The sequence below is a fragment of the Eleutherodactylus coqui genome, chromosome 3, assembly GCF_035609145.1.
Source record: "Eleutherodactylus coqui strain aEleCoq1 chromosome 3, aEleCoq1.hap1, whole genome shotgun sequence".
NCBI lineage: Eukaryota > Metazoa > Chordata > Amphibia > Anura > Eleutherodactylidae > Eleutherodactylus > Eleutherodactylus coqui.
The window spans coordinates 253,607,588-253,628,017 of NC_089839.1; the positions used below are offsets into that span (position 1 = coordinate 253,607,588).

The following is a 20,430-nucleotide window of genomic DNA, read 5'->3' on the forward strand; positions in this document are numbered from 1 at the left end:
AAGCCCCAAGTCTGTTATGAATAAAACAAATACTCCATAGTCACTGATCACCAAAACAAGGATGAGCTCCTGAGTACAAAGAATCCCTTGAGTGAGTTGTGCGTAGCCAGGCAGAGCATTGTCAAATTGTGTAACACAGCTGCTTCCTCTGCTGGGGGAATAATGGATGATTATTTTCTATTATCTTTCTGGATTTTGAAACTGAAAAAACCAGGATAACTATGGTGCTGCTGATAGGAATGTTGATGGGTGGAGAATAATAAACTTTGTTTGTTATGTGTTCCAGCATCAGATTGACGCCTTTATCAGACCGTGCCCTTTGCCCAAAGGTGCCATATAGATATTTTTATTTGTACAGGGGTGTGTGTATACAATATGGTATGGAAAACATTAATTGCATGTCTTTTCAGGTACCAGAAGATACCATTAGCAATCCAAAACAGAATTGAGATCATCTTGATGGTGGGTATCAGAGGTTCACGTGAGGTGGCCAAGGCTTTCAATCAACAACACCCAGGAACACCACTGGTCATCTGAGCACTGTTTTCAGTCCCAGGTGTCAACAGTTGTGCTAGCTGTTTTCACGAAAAAAATCCACAGAAAAGCTTCAGGAAATTGGCATTGGAACATGGTGTAAGTCAATTTCTCGGTTTGTCCTGGATGCTACCTGTTTTCCTGAACTGCTGAATCAGTTTCCTGACACTTTGTGCACACATAGGCTGTCTTCCTGGGTGTTCTTGGTTGAGAGTCTCAGCTACCTAATGTGAACTTTTGCTGCTAACCATCAGGATGATCTCAATTCTGTCTTGGATTTTTAACAGCATCTTCTGGTACCTGAAAAGACATGCGACTATGGTTTTCCATACCACATAATTCAACAAAACAACTGTATTAATATTCGTCATAACATCTTAACATAGTAACATAGTATGGAGGACCGAAAAAAGACATTTGTCCATCCACTTCAGCCTATTTTCTCCCAATGTTGACCCATGGGAAGGCAAAAAAACCCCCCAATGAGGGTACCTGCACACTTGTGATCACGATATCGCTTCGTTTTTTTGTAACGCGAATGTCAATAGGACTTTCTAATGTAGAAAACGTATCGCACAAAAATCGCAAAGCACAAACTTGCGATTTTTGTGAGTTGCGTTTTTTTAAACATTAGAAAGTCCTATTGACATTCGTGTTAAAAAAACGCAGCGATATCGCGATCGCAAGTGTGAAGGCACCCTGAGGTAGAAGCTAATTTTTTGCCAATCGGAATAATCTCCGGATCACCGACCCTTCTGAGGTTATTAATGATTATAACATATAATATATTGTATCACTCAAGAAAGACATCCAGGCCCCTCTTGAACTCTTTTATTGAATTTGTCATCTATGACTTGAAAATGGTTACTGATATTAAAAAATGACTGCACCTATCATATTTCTAATTAAATTCTATGCCTTAGGCCTCATGTCCACGGGCAAAAGAAGAATTAATATCCGCAGCGGATTTTAACTCTTCTCCCGCGCGGATCCGCACCCCATAGGGATGCATTGACCACCCGCGGGTAGATAAATACCCACGGATGGTCAATAAAAGTGATTTAAAAAAAAATGGAGCATAAAAAAATCTGGACCATGCTCCATTTTCGTGCGGGTCTCCTGCGGGGACGGCTCCCGCAGGCTTCTATTGAAGCCTATGGAAGCCGTCCGGATCCGCCGGAGACCAAAATCGGAATTTACTCACCTGCTCCGGATCTTCCCTTCGCCGCGGCTTCATCTTCTCTCTGTCGCGGCCGGATCTTTTTTCTTCGGGCCGGCGCATGCGCGGGGCACGCAACCGACGTCATCCTGCGCATCCGCCGGGCCGAAGAAAGAAGATCCGGCCGCGACGGAGAGAAGATGAAGCCGCGGCGAAGGGAAGATCCGGAGCGGGTGTGAGGTGAGTTAATTCTTATTTTTATGCCTCATGTCCGCGGGGCAGGAGGGACCCGCTACGGATTCTCCATGGAGAATCTGTAGCGGGCCTGATTTTCCCCATGGACATGAGGCCTTAGGGTGGCTTCACACGAGCATGTTTTTGTGCGTACATATGTGCGCACCCATGTATGTGCAAAAACACGTGTGTATGAAGGTCTGTACATTGCCTTCAATGGAGCTGCGGCTGTGCTGTCCTCTGGCACTTATTTTTCAGTGTTTCCCATAGGAATGTGAAACACTGAAAAATAAGTGCCCGAGGACTGCACAGTTCTCAACAAGAATCATGCAGTCTAAACGGGCTGCCCGCACATAAACAAGCTGGTAATGATGTCACAAGCTCGTTCCGTCGGGAAAACGAGAATCATTAGATACTCAGCGCGTGTAAAAGGTCCATTACAACTGTGGGGTGCATAAGTGCCCGATAACCATCCCACAGACCTGCCTAACTATCTCTCCTGGGCTTTACAAAGGAGCGATAGTCGTTCAAGTGAATTGACCCAGAGCGGACGGGTATTGTCCGGCCCGCTCGTCTCTATTCACAGTAAACAGGAGTCAATGTTTACAGTCACTTGTTTTTTTAGTTCTGATAAAAACCGAGTGACTCTGACAGGTAATAAATGTAGGGGAGGTGATAAATAATAGGAACACTTTATTAAATTAAGTGTGGTTTTCGATAATAATAGATACTTTGCAATCTGATTTTTGGAGCCCACCTTTTTTACGTGAACAGCACCATACTGGACCACAACCCAAGGCTGAGACAACACACAGACTCTCTTTTGCGCAATCGCTTCAATAACCATTGTCATGTGACTTGTGTTTTTTCACGTGAACATCTCACGAAACTTGATTTGTCATTTTCAGTTTTCTGTTGTATTTTGTTCTAGATGCCCCTCGGAGATGGCGGGCATGTATATTTGTAAGAAACGCTCCTGTTCTGATGGACAATGTATTATTGATCCTCAAACTGGGAATTTGGAAGAAGGCTGTATGTTCTTAGTTAACAGAGCTCAAGAAGCGAAAACATCCATAATGTACATGCAATCCTTATCTTCAGTAAGTCACTACAATGTATGATGCTTTGCTTTAAAAATATAATGTTTTCCACAAAGACAAAGCTCTGTGTGATAAGTGCAATTCTTCTAATTCTTATCAGAAAAGGAAAGGGTTGAAGTCAAAAACTACTTCTGACTATGAACTTATAAGAACTATACCTTATCTGAAGCTGGTGGTTCAGATGCTTGCTAGGAATCATTTTGGTACAGTGAGAGATGAGTGACACAAATGTCCTCACTGCGCATGTGTAGGGAGGTTGGGGAAAGGGAGAGCCGGCACTTGCAATATAAGAATACGGGAGCCTAACAGCGCATACTTGACCATCCGGAACAAAACTAGTGGAGGTTGTGTCCAGTAGCAACAAGAGATCAACAACCACTTGCCTGGCATTATTTTCAGGGGTGAGCATTAGGAAACAATTCAATTTAGAAAACTGATTGCATTGGAAAACTTTTATTACCACCCCAATTCTAAAAAAATAGGGACACTGGGTAAAATATATATTAATGTAAAGAAAAAAAGAATGCAAAAATTTTGAAATCTCATCTAATGTTATTTTACTTACAGTAGAGCATAGAACACATATCAGAAGGTGAAAATGAGATATTTTTCAATTTCATTAAAAAAAATTAACTCATCTAGAAATTGATGGCAGCAACACTTCTCACAAAAGTCTCACACAAATATCTACCACTGTGTAGGATCATACACAGGCTTTATCAAGGGAACTACAGCCTACCTAAGCTCCCTTGATAAAGTCTGTGCGGCGAAACGTGTTGGGAGGGCCTGTGTTACATGTTTTTTAGATCAGGTTAGCACTGTCCCAACTTTTTTGGGATGTGTTGCTGCCACTAATTTCTAAATGAGTTAATTTTTTTAAAATGACACTATAACAACTATGCGTTCTATGTTCTATCGTGAGTGAAATATGGTTATGTGAGATTTCCAAATTATTTTTATTTATATTTTACAAAGTGTCCTAACTTTTTTGGAATTGGCCCACTGAGCCATCAGTGATATCTTGGGAATATCCCTTTAACAATGATTAGTGTGTTACCCAATTCTTCAGTTTATACTGTATAAATCATATATATTTCTCAATATGCCCTGTTGGCTTGTTGGTAACACCAAAAATGACAAAACCACACTGTTTCTAAATCTCCACAATACTGTTTCCAAAAATGTCTTACAGCAACATCTCCACAAAAGAAACGCAGTCAAAATCTGCAGTGTGGACTGTGACTCAAAATCAACTGCATATCAGCAGCTATAGTGCGCCCCCCTCTCACCTTGTGAATCTCCGTGCTGTCAGTGTACCCCTTCATTCAACACCCAGCGACCTCTAGTGAGGCCAGCACAGATGGTAAGGTGAGGCCATTTCCGCATCACCTGACCAGCGGCACTGCGCAGGCTAGAGGCCCCCGGGTAAAGGGCTGTGATGACAACACGAAGATTTGCAAGGTGAGGGGGAGCACAATAGTTGTGAATACACAGCTAATTTCAGGTCAAAATCATCATTGATGATGTAGATTTTGTCTCTGTTGCTTTGCAGGAATGCTATGAATTTTGCTGCATTATTTTCCATTGCGGCAAATTCAGAGCATTTCCGCTACACGTGAACATACACTTTAGCTGCCCTCAGATTCTCTTTTAAGTAACTATATCACCATTTTTTTAATTAATTAAAACCAGATGAAACATATTCAAATTTTCTAATCTTTTTTCATTTTATGAGTGTAGAATTTTTTATTTTGCTGTCTGTTCATGACTATGGGGGTAGCAATCTGTCCTACGCTACAGTACAACAGCATTTAGAGATATGCTTTACAGCAGCTTCATGGGCCATTAACATGATGGAAAGGAGGAGACCTATTGACTTGTATGGGAGACTGTTCTAGACATGTACTGTGACCTGTGCAGTGGTTGAAGGGAGGGGAGTAGATAGTCACCGCTCATCACCTATTGTAAATGTGTTATCTACATATAGGTGTTACTTTTCATTGTAATCTTGCCTGTGTTAAAGAATTTTTAAAGAAGTACACCTAAATCAGGTAAAATTGATATAATAGTCACAAGTGACGTAGCCGTTAACCAAAAACTCAGTGAAGAGATCTGAATTCTGTTAATGGTAATGAGGTTCTGGAAGTCCAGCCACCCAACACCATACTTTTATTGAAAGGAAAGCTGTAACTAACATATAGATATGGGAAGGATTACACAAATGACATGTATGCAAGATATAAGATTATATGCATTGTTGGCTGAAATATGATTTCTCAGGCTCCAAATATCATATTTAGCGTAAAAACATTGGAATTTGCAGATATCGCATAAAAAGCACAATTACAGGATAACCCCTACACACCCAGCAATTCTAGCAGCATCCTCATACCATTTCTAAGATAATTTGGCAAAAGATTATGTTTTTACAGGTTGGGAAAGTACAGGACTTTTGAAGTCTGCACATGGTTCATGACCAGGGCATCATGTTCTTTCTGAAGGCCTTAAAGGCCTCATCAGGATGAACCAAGATCTATGAACCAAACTAAATTTTTCTTTCACACCTGTATTCAGGGGTGGATCGGGAAATCAAAGTGGCCCTGGAAAAAAATTACAAAGTGGCTCCATATTGTAGATGAGCCCCAACTGGCTGCAAGTGGGGTGAAAACAAGTGGACAGGAGTCAGCGAATCCCCTGCTGCAGCTATGAAGGGCTGTCACAGTGCAGAGGAATCAGCCCTATTCTCATTTGCACAAGGAAAGACTTGAAGCAATGAGATGAAACTGAAAGGGAGGAGACAGTCTAGATATTAGAAAAAACTTTCTGACAGTGAGGGTGATCAATGAGTGGAACAGGTTATCACGGGAGGTGGTGAGTTCTCCTTCAATGGAAGTCTTCAAACAAATATCTGTCTGGGATGATTTAGTAAATCCTGCACTGAGCAGCGGATTGGACCTGATGGCCCTGGAGGTCCTTACCATTCTACGATTCTATGAAATGTAAAACTCATTGAACATTCCTAAAAAATTTGTTTAACACAAAATTGAAATTAATACAAAAAGTAATTTTCTGCTGACACATTCCTTCAATAATATGTATGTATCCTTTTGGCTTAAATAATCTGTTATATTTTCTTGTAGATTGTGGAATTTTGTTCTGAACGTGACCATGACAAGGAAGCGCCAAATATGCAGAACAAGATATGCAGCTATCGTAGCACTTGGGATGTTATTGAAAATTCAACTGACTTTAAAACCACAGGACCAATGTCAGGCACCGAACTTCCACCACCTCCCTCTTTCATATTGCTACAGTCCAGAGTGAGAGTGATTTGTCTGGTTCTGGATGTCTCTGATAACATGGCCATGGTAATTACTACCCTTTTATGTCATGTGGGAAAAAAAGAGCATTAGTTACTTTTTTTAATGTTTTTTTTGGACTCCAATATTGATGCCATGTCCTTGGGATAGGACATCAATATCTGATGAACATGGGTCCGTTGCTTGGGACCGCTGCTGATCAGCTGTTCGAAGTGACGCTGACACTTGGGTGAGCACTGTAGCCTCTTATCAGGCCAGTGATGTCATGTTCATTCGTTATGTGGCCTGAGAACAGCTCAGTCCCATACAAGTGAATGAGACTGAGCAGCTATGCCAGGTACCGCTACTATGAAATGTACGGCGTTGTTCATGGCATGCTGTGAAGAGGCTCTGGGGCTCACCCATGTGCCATGGCCTCTACAAACAGTTGATCAGTGGGGCCCTGAGTTTCAGGCGCTCACTGATCAGATACTGAAGACTTATCTAAAGGATAAGTCATGAATATTAGAGTCCTGGAAAACCCCTTTAAAGGAAGCATTGTTCTGTTAAAGGGAATGTCAGCTTCGATGAGCCCTGCAACCTAAAGTAATGACTACATAGTTATTACATAGCCAAAGGATGCTGCATTCAAAGATGTCATTTTATATACTGTTCACCCACAAACCAGACAACGAACAGGACTAGTCCTCTCAGTAGTCTGCAAAGAACAGTGAGTGTGGGTTAACCCTTTCTAATCCAATTTTGGATTCAGGGTTCCCTAAAATGCTTTCTCTTTTTGCTGTTATACAACGGTGCCATCTGCTGGCTAAAGCCAGTGTGTGTACGCCAGAGAGGCTCCGACAGCAGTGTGGCTGGCAATAGACAGTAAGAATACCCTGTTGGACGTCTTCTGACATTGGAGCTGTACAAGCTTCAATTTAGAATGTAGGAAGACATCAGACAGTGGATTGGAAAGGGTTATACTTTGGGAGCCTTGGGTCTACAGTAATTACTAGCTTCCTATTAAAACACAAAACAGCTGTCTGCACATTGTTATTTTTTCCTCCTGGACCAAAATTTTGGCTTTGTATTATATTCCTAGTCCAAAAATCGGATTAAAAAGGGCTCACCGTTCTGAGGCTTGATAATTCCACTGAGACTTGGTGCTGTACTAATGAATTATTCCTTTTAATATATGTTGATACGTGCTCTGGGAAAACTCAATGATGCCTTTTTATGGCAGCCTGTACTGCCTGATAGACATAAATGAATAACTTAATTTGTGTGTTTAGACTCTGATTTGTATTTTTACTAATCCTGCTAAAATGCTTTACCATTCTATAAGTAGGGCCAACAATTCCACCGACTACGACAAGCAGCAGCCATATTTCTTCATCAATTGGTTGAGCTTGGCTCCCATGTTGGCATTGTCACATTCAATGAAACAACAGAAGTGAAAAGTCCCTTACGTCACATTGTTAGCGATGAGGTACGATGGACTCTTGCCTCAAGCCTTCCAGAAAGATTTGGAGGGGGTATGTCTATCTGTGAAGGCATCTCGGCTGGCTTGCAGGTAAATATCTAAAATAAATAATATGTCTGCTTATGAAAAAAGCAGACATTCTATCAATTATGTTTAGAACGCGTTGTCACTTCCATGTGAAACGTCTTTGTGGCAACCACCCAAAAAGGCATTGAAAAAAGCTCTTTTAGAGGGGTTGTTCTCTCAAAGAAGACCAGCAGTATAACACTATATGAGGGAACTAGAAATCTGGTCTAGATAAAGTGATAGTGTCCTCAAAATGGTAGTTGTCGAGGCATGCCGGATGCAGAAGGGTCACAGCATGACAGTGGCAACACAGAAGTGCCTCAGCCGATGCAATGACGACCTTGAACACACTGTAGGGCCCAGTAACATATCGATATGTTTCTAGAGTGTAGACGGAAATTCCAGTACCCGGAAATGGCTTATGAGGATGAGCACAGAGGGCACATGTCCCAGGACCTCTGCCATTGGGTTTCTAGACAGGGTCTGCCACACCAAAGTTGGTTAGGGATAGTGTTCCCATTTCCGTATCTCTGTTACTGTTATTTGCCCTTTTTTCTGTTCCCCATATTAAATATACTTATATTAGTCCATTGTGGACATTGATTACGCCTTGGTCAGACGTGTTGGTGACGCCCGTAAAGGATGCTGTACTTGCACCCTGCACGAACATAACAAGTATACAATAAACATGTCTAGAAATGAGAAGCAAAATAGCACAAATATACATTCAATATATAAATAAGAGCGAGGGACCTTAACCAATACGCTGACATTTTTACAGGTGATCAAAGGTCTTGACGGAATTACAGAAGGCTCTGAAATTATCCTGGCGGTCAGTGGAAGGGACTCGAATCTGCAAACATGTTTATCAAAGGTTTCAGAGAGTGGCTCAGTTGTTCATACCATTGCTATAGGATCTAACGCTGACCCTGAACTGGAATCATTAGCAACAAGTACAGGTGTGTTTGTAGATATATATGATTATACATGCTGCTGGTTAGACTGAAGCCTTCAAATACCGCCTCCAGTGCTAAACTATAAATGAGCGGAGAGATAATCCCCATAATATTAAGATGGCGTAGGAGTCAATAATAAATATATAATTCAGTACATAATTCATAAAACATAGATCTTGTATACAGAACAAAACTAGAAGCTGTAAGACTGGCAGGTCAAGCTACAGATCTGCTCCAAGACAGGCAAGGCAGTAAGATGCAATGGCTCTAGGAGAACTATCTAATCTACCGTTGGAAGAACCCTTCTTGGAGTAGAATTCTAATATTAATAAGACAATGAAATAAAAGCATAACAGTAATTTATTCCAACTGGACAACCCACTTTCAGAATGGATCAGCTCTGGCAATCAACTGCTGTTACCTCCTAGAGATCAGATGTTATAGGCAGAGGATGATGTGGGTAGCCCAGTAGAAGGGTTGCTTGTATGATGTCCATATGCTCTAAAAGGGATACACCGTTTAAATAGTATTAAATAGCATGTAATATCTGATACCCTTCTGTCCTTCAGAGGAAAAGCTGCTCTTTGCTGCAAGGCGTCATTCTAGTTAGTAGAGAGGGTCCTATCTATTATGTCCATATACTTTAATAAGGGAAGGAGTTGAGCAGCTGGCACAACCCATTGATCTTTTATGTATTTCATTTTTTATACCGATTTTTAATTGTTTTTGTAGCAATTAAAGGATAATGCTTAGAAAGGACCTGTAAGGTCTTCATGTCATGGGGCTGGCTGCATAGCTTTGTAGTTGAGACTTCGCTAGCTCTAACAATGCCTCTCTTTTCCATCTACTCCCTCCTATTCCCCCTTATGGTCTCTTCTTAGTTTCAATGTTAACATGCCAGGTGGGCGGTTCACACCAATGATGTCAGACTTGATTGACTGTCAATACTGGGGATGGCCCACCTGACACATTAACAGCTCTGGGAACTGAAAGTAAGGTCTTGTTCACATCAGCAATAAAGGGTCCTGTTTTCTTGCAGGATGACAGAGCTCACTGGCTGAATGGGTTCATCATATGGCGGAACTGCATAGACCCTATTGACCCCATGGTTTATTTAGTCACTAGCCGGCTGGCCGGCATTTTACTGAATTTCACTGGATGAAACAGTGTTAGATGCAGAGTTAGTTTATCCTGTATTTTAAAGAATTCAGCAACAGAGATTCCAAACAGAACCTCCAACACTGATATGAACAGGACCTAAGAAGAACTTTTAAGGGAGAACTGGAGGAAGTAGACGGAAAAGAGAGACATTTTGGTGTCATCAGGGTTATGGCTGCAAATCTATGCAGCCGAACCCGTTGACATGATCACTGTTTTTATTAGCAAAGGGAGTGCACACAGGATGGGAGGGGACAATGGCTTAAAGTGTAATATGTACCTGAAGAATGGATTCTAACACTAATTTCTCTATTTGTTAAATGGTAGGAGGAAAAATGTTCTTCACCTCAACCAACAATGATTCCGACAATTTGATTGGAGCTTTTACAGAAATATTTCCCATAAGCAGTGACACGACGGATACATTCATAAAGGTGAGATTCCACAGAAGTATCATACCTGCTCTATTATGTGTTTTGTTTTTTAAACTCTATTAATAATTGTGTTTCTCTGGTTGTAGATAACAAGTGTCCAGACACGGATTCAGGTAGACGGTCGGTTGTCTGGTTCTGTCATTATGGACAAGACTGTGGGGAATGATACAGTGTTCATTATTACCTGGCAGGCGGATGATCCTCCTAATGTTACTATTCAAGACCCATTAGGATACAGTTATACCAATGAAAACTTTGACCATGATATAATATCTCAAGTATCTTATCTAAAAGTTCCTGGAACTTCGCAGGTAAAATCATGTAAGAGAAAGTGAAAAAAACAGGTTCTAAGAATTCAACTAAAGGTGTAGAAAAAAAATTATTTGACATTTAAAGGGCACCTGTCACCAGTTTTTCACCTCTTAAACCCTTAGACTGTTTAAACAATGATGTACTGGGTATTTTCAAAGATACCTTGTTGGATATCCTGTATAAAGCATAGCTGCTAAATGAAGGCTTTTAAGTTTAACATCACATACAAATTACCGCCGATTGATCCGGTGGGCAGGCTGGACTGTCCATGGTGGGCTGCATACCTCCTCTAGTCTCAGTTCTAGTAATGTGAGACATCCTGGATGTCATCACTGCCGCGGTCCAAATCTCTCGCGTGGGCTCCAGGCCCGACACATGTGCAGTTGGATTTAATGAATCTGGTTACAACTGGGACAGAAGAACTGTACAAAGTGCCAGTGCCAGTCCCAGAGCTCAGGTGTGTAAGATTTTGACAATGGCAATGATGACATGAAGAATGTCTAATGTCACTGGCACTATATTGGGAAATGTTTCGGGAGATACGCAGCCTACCAGAAACAGTCCATATGGCCCACCACAGACGGTCTGGCCTGCTCATGGGACTGACTGCCAGCAATTTAAATGCGGTGTTGGAAACGTAAAAAGCTATACTTAACAGGATGTCCAACAAAGTAACTTTGAAAATACACAATTACATCATTGTTTAAATGGTGTTGGGGATTTAAGAGGTGAAAGACTGCTAACAGGTTCCCTTTAATTCATTATGATAACCTTTTTTGAAATGTACTATAATGCTATAAATCGGGTTATGCCAATGTGGCACTCATGTTAACTATTGCTACATCTGTCTTTTTTTTTCGTCACTCCTCTACAATTTTGATAATGGCCTTTTTCAATGCACTTATTTTTTTGGTTATTCAGGTTGGCTTTTGGACATATACCATAACAAATTCGTTAAACAACAGCCAAGTTCTTGGCATTTTAGTGATCTCAAGACCATCTTCACATACCACACATCCTGTGACCATCACTGGGGAATGGATTGATGAAGGAATCACTTCTCCACAGCCGGTGACTGTCTATGCAGAACTTAAGCAAGGTCATAGAGCAGTACTGGGAGCTACAGTGACGGCGGTCATTGAACCAGAATCAGGAGAGCCTATCATTGTAACACTAAATGATAGTGGTGCAGGTAAAACCTCATATTTACTGCTGTTTTAACCTCTAAAGTATCTGAAGCAATATATAGCAGATATGAAATTCACTTAGACCTCAGGAGGTCACAATATGGAATATTTATATTATAAAAGTGGATAGTAGTGTGATCATGTGTCATAAAATCACAGCAATGTAATAACTTCAGATAGAAAGTTCATCTAGTGCAATTAGATAGCTCTTATAATCTAAATAAATGATGTGTACATATGCTGCATAGAGCGATAGCATTACGCCTTACAAGTGTTGGTTTGAGGGTTGGGTTGGCTGGTATTGAATTTGCTCTAGGGCTTGGCAGCTCAAAGCTATGTCTCCGAATTAATATAACTCAATGTAGTAGGCACAGTGACATTTCTTGCCCCTCCACTACCTGCCATCCATTCACCATTATGTAACACTAATGAGCTGTAAAAGCAAAAACACGTAGTTACAGGAGTACTATGAACATTTAATATCTGAATTAAAATGTCATAATTATATTATACTAGCTGATATACCCGGCTTCGCCCGAGTTAATTTGGTACTGGTGTTTATCTGGTGTTCACATGGAAAATCTTATGAAGTCGTGGTTAATTTAGAGATACTGAGGGAAAAGATATGTTCACCATTTGGCATAGTTCTCTGCGTTACCCAGAAAACACCACGTGGAGGTAACCATGCGACGCTTCCTTTATATAAAATGACATCAGGAAGTGAGAGAATTAGATTACATACATAAAATTTGGACACTAATTATTTTGCGCCTAGAATTGAATAATCGAGTTGGGACCCATTAACTTTTCATATTTATGACACAATCAATGCTTGTGCCAAATTTCATGTTTCTATGACATTGGGAAGTGAGAGATTTAGATTATGTACGTAAAATTTGGACGCTAATTCTTTTGCGCATAGAATTGAATAATGGAGTTGGGACCCATTAGCTTTTCCTATTTATGACATAATCAATGCTCGTGCCAAATTTCCCATTTCTATGACACCGGAAAGTGAGAAAATTACATTCCGCACGTAAAATTTGGACGCTAATTCTTTTGCGCATAGAATTGAATAATGGAGTTGGGACCCATTAGCTTTTCCTATTTATGACATAATCAATGTTCGTGCCAAATTTCCCGTTTCTATGACACCGGAAAGTGAAGAAATTACATTCCGCACGTAAAATTTGGACGCTAATTCTTTTGCGCATAGAAGGTGATATCTCTGTGATGGTCAAGAGAAAAGAGGTACTTGAACATTTGTCATCATGCTATCTAATGTGATTGGCTTATGAGCTTAGAATGTGCTGACTGGCTTCCTTTAATGTGTAACTGAATAGAAGAGAATATTGCTCTGTTCATATAGACCTTTTATACTTTTATGCAATCTAGGTGCTGACACTGTCAAGAATGATGGCATATATTCCAAATATGTGTTTTGGTTCCCTACAAATGGCAGATATGCACTAAAAATTCTTGCCACATGGACAAATGCTTCCTTATCAGTGCCTGCATTGAACAACCGAGCTATGTATGTTCCTGGCTACATAGAAAATGGTAAGGGCAGAATACTATAGGACTTGTTTTGTCTATCTTTCTGTCTGTTACAGAGAAAACTATGGGGGAGATTAATCCAAGATGGCGCAAAAAAGGATCAGTTCCCTATGAAAACAAATTAGGCTCCTGGTTTCATTTTCCAAAGGTTCTCTAAAAAATGAAAAATTGAATGTGGTTGGTTGTTCCTCACTGTTACTCCCCTTTTCCCTTGCACCAGTTTTGTAACCCTTTCCGCATATGGGTTGTATTTGATTATTTTTGTCTATTGCAGGTACCATCAATATGAATCCTCCTAAACCACTAATCAGTAGTGGGGTATTAAGTTCCAATGAATCATTCAGCCGAATCCATTTTCTTGGGAGTTTTAAAGTCACTAATGTCTCGGAGAACACAGTGATTAAGGATGTTTTCCCTCCATGTAAAATAGTTGACCTAGAAGCAAGACTGGAAAATGACCATGCAGTGTTATCCTGGACAGCACCAGGAGACGACTATGACCAAGGATCTGGTAGGTTTTCCTTAAAATGTCAATCTTGCTTTCAAATTTTATATATAAACATTAATTTATTTACATTTTTGAAGATTTAGAAATGATCTGAGAATGAGAAAGCAGGCTACACCGCCAAGAATTTTAGTGAATTAGCAGTAGAAAACTGAGATAATGTCGTTGCACAGCCTTCATAAATGTAAACATAAAGGAAAAGAACAAGCTCAAGAGAGGGAAGCAGAGTATTTCCAAAATTCTTCAACTTTTTATTTCACTTATATCTCATAATAGATGGTGAGGTCAAATGAAACATCATCAGATAGTACTTCAAGCTATTTAAACTTTGGGATGAGTTCAGGTTTTTTTGGCACTTAATTGGCTTGTCTCAAAGTATATTTATCACCGATCTACAGAATAGATAAATGTCTGATTTCTGAGACCTCAAATGATCATTAGAGTAAGAGTCCCAAACCTCCTGTTCTTTATCAAAGCAGTGAGCGGTTTGAATGGAGCGGCGATCGTACGTATCATCACTCCATTGAAACTCCTCCTCACTGTGGATGTGCAGTGAGGAGGAATGGGGTGCTTGGATTCTGGCATTTGAGCCTCCAGTCAACAGACATTTATCACTTCTCTTGTGAATTAGTGACAAATGTCCATTGTTGGTTTGAACATTGGTTTAAACATTGATGGCCTATCCATAAACATAGTTGCTCATTTGTTTAGACTGCACTGCCTTGTACTGCAGCTCGTCCCATTCACTTGATCAAAATGAGCTGCCATATCAGGAACAGCCACATTTACAGATGAGCTGCTGCATATGTGCAAGCAATGAATGGGATGCACTGTTCACATGAGTGCCGTAGCCCTTTCACTATGTGGACTGGTGGTGGTGCAGGAGGTCAGATCCCCATTGATAGCCTTATCATAAGGGTAACCCATCAATGTGTAGGTCCTGCAAAATACCTAACTAGTGATTTCAAAGACTTTACCTTACTTGGGCTATAGAGGATGGTGACATTTTTGATGGGCAGTATATGGAGAGCTAAAACCCAAGACGCCACCAAATACCCCAATCTCTGCCATGACAGATCAAAGGCAAGTTAAAGTATAAGGGCCTGAAATGTTCAATATTCTGCTAACACTTTTAAGTGATTTTTGAGGGTGGAGTTCTACATTAAATTAACTTATTAGGTGAAAAAAATGCAATAAAGCCATCAATATTATATAATATTACCAAGTTTATCTTCCCTTTCAGCATCCAGTTATGAGATCCGAATGAGCAGCAATCCATTAGATTTACGACAGCAATTTTCCGGAGCTGTGTTCATCAATGCTTCATCTCTACAACCAAAGACTGCTGGTAGCAGAGAAACCTTCTCATTCAAACTCAACAACATGACTGGTGACAAGGGCGTCATCACTTACATTGCAATCCGCTCAACTGATCAAGTGTCACAACAATCAGAAATATCAAATCTGGTTCACGTGACCAGACATGCGCTCCAAGAAAAAGATATAAACTTTGCTTATTCTTCAGCTATTGCCAAGTTTAATACAACAACTGTCATTGCCATTAGTGCTTGTGTACTTTCTCTATGTCTTGTATTAGGTGCTGGCCTGTACTTTTGGAGGAAACACGACTCGTATAAATTACTGAGCCTTACAAACAATATTGAGTTGCAGGAAATAGATAAAACAATACAAGAAACACAATCTACTTCTGAGTGTCAAGATGAAGAATTGCTTTTGCACAAGATATCCCAGGATGATATTTTAGAAGAAACCATAATTATTCTAGAGGGATAAACAGATATTGAAATAAAGCTTTATGATATGCGTGACTAAGGTGTTCTATACTATATTAATTGAGTTATAAGAAACATTTATCTATGTATTTATTATTGCCATGATCAGCTTAGAAACACCCAAATAAGTACGTCATTGTGCATGTCCAGAGCTCAGTCCTGTATCGTTCCACTCCAAGTGTTTTTTCAGAAGGATTGCACTAAAATTATGTGTGTATGTATATGTATGTGTGTGTTGTTGTAGTGCAGTATCAGAATGGCCTACAGAGGGTGCTAAACAGGCATTCTGATACCTGCAAAGGGAATAGAGAGGGTTAGTACCTGAGTGGGGCAGGAAATGGGATTTATAACAGCCAGTTCCTGCCAGAATCAGGAGGAAGTGACAGCTTAGCAGTGCTGAAAGGGCTGCAGGCTGAGGTCCAGTGTGGGCTGGCAAAGGCCTTGAGTCAGACAGGGACAACAACCCTTGATTCTCACACCCAGGTGGGGTGCTTATGGACATTGTAAGGCCTTGAGTTTGATAGGGAAGGACAACCCTAAACTCACACCCAGGTAGGGTGCAAATGAAATGGACTTTATGTTTTGCTGTATACATTTGAGTTGATGTGATGCTGAAATAAATGCTGGCAGGCACCAGGTTTAAAGAACAGCAAGTCTCCTGAGTGGTTTATCTATGTGTGGTGGCCATTCTGGTATGAGAGGTGGAGGATCTGCAGGCAAGTGAACCCCACTTGCTCACATAGTGTATATTTGTGTGCGTGTGTATGTATATGTGTTTATGTATTGTGGCGATTGGCTACCTTGGCGGTGGCTGAAAACAGCGAGCGACACCCAGCGGGGGACAGGAGCGGAGCTGAGCAGAGTGCATCCACCCATCCATGTGGCAGACCATGGGAGCAGAGGTGAGCTGACAGTGGGGTTGGCTTCAGCGGTGGTGCCTCCATCCATCCATGTCAGAGCAGGGCCGGCTTCAGCGGTGTCAGAGGACGGGAGCAGAGATGGGAGGCCGGCGAAGAGAATGACAGCTGGTCCAAAAACAGAGATGGTTGGCCGGCGGGAAGAGTGACAGTGGAGCTGGCAGGGAAGATGGGAGGCCAGCAGGGAGAGTGACAGTGTGGCCAAGAACCAAGATGGCAGGGGGAGGCCAGGGAGATGTGTGAGCTGTCAGTAGGGATGGTCAGTACATGTGTGTCTGCATCAGTCAATCTGCATCTGTGGCTGTCCCCTCTAGCTCAACCCCGCCAACCCATGTCTCCACCCTTACTTGCAGTTGGGACATAATGTACCAGTACCATATATGTGTGTCTGTGAGTGTGTATGTGTTATGTGTGTGCTGTATGTGTATGTGTAGACAGAAGAAGAAAGTTGTGCCAGCAGCAGCAGTAGAGAACCCACTCTGGGTCGGGCTATAAGATGCAGCTGCCAAACGGAGGAGAATCCAAACCTTTGTTCCCCTCAGAAAGTCCAGGTAACAAAGCAGAGGCTTTGGCAGTATATCAAGGTGCAAAATATAAAAGGAATTTATTACATCATCACAATAAAATGTAGCGACGTTTCGACCACAAGGCCTTTTTCAAGCTCAAGACATATTGCAGCCATACACTATTATATAATAAAACATTAGAGCAAGTGATCAATAGCAGCCAATAAACACAGTGCCCACCCCCATTGCAGGTGTAACAAATAAAGTGCATCAAAGAGTCATACACATAGACATAATTACATCCACCAGAGCTCCACCATCATCCGTATCTACTCCTTTACTTCTACATTGCGTCGGTGTCTCACAGATATTCTGCGCATGTGTCAACATGGACACATCGTGCATGCGCGAGGTCCGAAGGGAGATCCTGCGATATCAACAGTCATCCGGATTCCCAGCATCCCACCAGGGATCTACGCATGCGTCAACACCCACCAAGTCTCAAGGCAGACCGCATCAGTCCACTGCGCATGCGCCAAATCCATACGACCTTTCGTGCCTCTAAAGATTTACAATCATACACTGAAGTGTGTAGTCATCCCTCATTATATCACAGAGGACATATATATCCAACCCATATAATGAGTATTCTAATTAATTTCCTCTCATCAGTGCAGAATTCATCCCTGTACCAGTACATAGATAATATATTTACCAGCAGACCAAGATCCGTGACCTAAAGGAAATTAATTATTGAAGCGTGTCGCCTAACAATCTTTTTTGTAGCCTATCAAGACATTAGCTTCACCACAACGCATGCATAAACAATTGCATGCCTTGGGGCCACTACCCACAATTATATGTTTTTTATCGCAATATATAGCACATAAAGGGATGTATACACACAGAAAAACTCAAATATATTTAATGCTCTGCATTATGACAAACACTTTAATGCACAGAAGAAATTGATAATGATATTCTCCTTATATAGTTTGGAGAGAGAAGGAGAGATGAGTGTATACATATACATATATATATATATATATATATATATATATACGCCCTATATGGGTGTATACATATATACCTAAAATGACAAATAATCACAAATCAATATAAAATCACAAATACATAGAATTTTTTTATATACATGACCATATATCCTAATCCAACAGAGATGCCAAAACAATCCTCAAATATGTGGCATATAAGCATATTCCAGGTTTAAACCTTTGGGGGACATAGTGTCCAATTCATAGATCCACTTCAACTCTCAAGCACCAATCGCCTGCCCTAGGCAAGATTGGAACATCGTCAATCACGCTGTACTTGAACTGACTGATCGCATGTTTGCATTCCACACAGTGTCTGGAGACTGGCAACTCCGTCTTTTTGGTCCTGATTGTACTCTTGTGCTTCACCATTCATGACTGGACCTCCATGGTGGTTTCTCCGGCATATCCTAAACCACACGGACATGTGATAAGGTAGATCATGAATGATGAAGCACAAGTATATCTGACCTTATTGAAGTATTTGTTGCCTCAAAATGGGTGAGAAAAGTGGTCTCACCCTAAACATGGGAAGTTGCCTCTCTTGACAGGTGCCAAAGTTGACTAGATCTGAACCCCATCGTTGGTGTAGAACGAGTGTATTATTCTATCCCCAATACTGTCACCCCTCCTATATGCCATCAAGGGGGCATTGACAAATTCAGGAACCCTTGGACAACCTGTACTCAACAATGGCCAATGCTTTCTAATCATATCAGCTAACTTTCGGCTGACAGCACTGTATGTGGACAGAAATGGTATTCTTTCTGCATTCCTTTGTTTTGTCTTTGGGGTCAAGAGTTCATTCTGAGTAAGGGATTTGATGTTAGTCGCAGCATCCCTCACCAGTTGTTTTGGATACTCCCTCCTAAGAAACGTCTCACCCGTAATATTTGGCTCCATGGTAAGGAATTTTTCATTGGTATCGGGTGGTTGCTGTTGTATAGCAAAAGACTGTTGCAATCTGTGATCTTAACGTATAAATCTGTTTGCAATGTTGTTCCTTTTTTCACCACAAGTACATCCAAGAACTGCATATCAGTAACTGAATGTGTTAGTGTAAACTGAAGTTCCGGATAAACAGAGTTTAGAAACTGATGGAACTCACCGAGGTCAGATGTTTTGGTTGGCTGTGGCTGAATGTTGATCGCGGCATGAAAAGGGCTCACAGAGGGAGGGCACTCTCTTTGTGACATCATTGGCCCTCCACCATGTAATCGCGGAGAGACGATGAGTTGCCATGGCAACCAGATGCCAGACAATGGCAACCAGGTCTGCCATGGCCTTTGATTGCTATGAATAGCGTTAATGCATTGCAGTACTTCTGTACTGCAATGTATTATCATAGCTCCAGATGTTCAAGTCAGATACAGGGACATAAAAAATGTTATAAAAATATATAATATAAAAATGGTAAAAAAGAAACCATGTAGAAAAGAGTAAAAGAAAACCTTTTTTGCGCACTTTGCCCCTTTTTGATTAAAAGAAAATTTAAAAACCCATTTTTGGCATCGTAGTATCCGTAATGACCCATACAATAAATTGAACGCACTTTTTATCCTGCTGTTTAAAAAGAAAAAAAAACAAAATGCTTTTTTCATTAATTTTGCCTCCCAAAACAATGCAATAACATTGATCAAAATAAATAGTATGCACACCAAAATGGTATCAATAAAAACTACATCTTAGGGCGCCCACCCACTGGCGTTTGCGTTTCCCGCGATTTTTCCGCGCGTTTTTCGCGGCGTTTTCGCGGCGTTTTCGCGGCTTTTCCATTAATTTCCATTGACTTTCATGGGTGCATTAGGAGAAAAATAAGGACACATATGCAACTGACAGTTCCTATGTTAAAAACGCAAACGCAACGCAAAAAAAACGCCAGTGGACAGGAACACATGTTATCTCTATGGCTGTGCAGGAAAAACGCAAAACGCAAAACGCAGGTAAAAAAACGCCAGTGGGTGCTCGCCCTTATCATGCAAAAAGCAAGACCCCACAGAACTCCATGGAAAAATAAAAACGTTTTGGGACTTTGAATGCAGAGATAAAGAAAGAAAAATTTCTAAAAAAATAAGAATTGTACCTGCAGAAAAAAGTTATCATGTCAGATACAGTATGGTTCATGATTAACACTGTAAAAAAAGACAATGAAAGAATCGTGGTGCTCTTTCTCCC

General features: G+C 40.9%; 1 protein-coding gene across 1 annotated transcript in view; it reads left to right on the plus strand.

Annotated features, from left to right (window-relative positions):
• The window catches only part of LOC136621662 (calcium-activated chloride channel regulator 1-like), a 32,692-nt gene extending 16,266 nt beyond the window's left edge, over positions 1–16,426 (plus strand). Inside the window, exons 5-14 of the mRNA XM_066597312.1 lie at positions 2,859–3,027; positions 6,168–6,395; positions 7,675–7,899; positions 8,657–8,834; positions 10,317–10,423; positions 10,510–10,734; positions 11,657–11,927; positions 13,318–13,482; positions 13,754–13,990; positions 15,228–16,426. Coding sequence (XP_066453409.1) covers positions 2,859–3,027; positions 6,168–6,395; positions 7,675–7,899; positions 8,657–8,834; positions 10,317–10,423; positions 10,510–10,734; positions 11,657–11,927; positions 13,318–13,482; positions 13,754–13,990; positions 15,228–15,778 — 2,356 coding nt within the window. The 3' untranslated portion in view covers positions 15,779–16,426. The remainder of the gene's footprint in view (positions 1–2,858; positions 3,028–6,167; positions 6,396–7,674; positions 7,900–8,656; positions 8,835–10,316; positions 10,424–10,509; positions 10,735–11,656; positions 11,928–13,317; positions 13,483–13,753; positions 13,991–15,227) is intronic.
• The last annotated feature ends 4,004 nt before the right edge of the window (positions 16,427–20,430 follow it).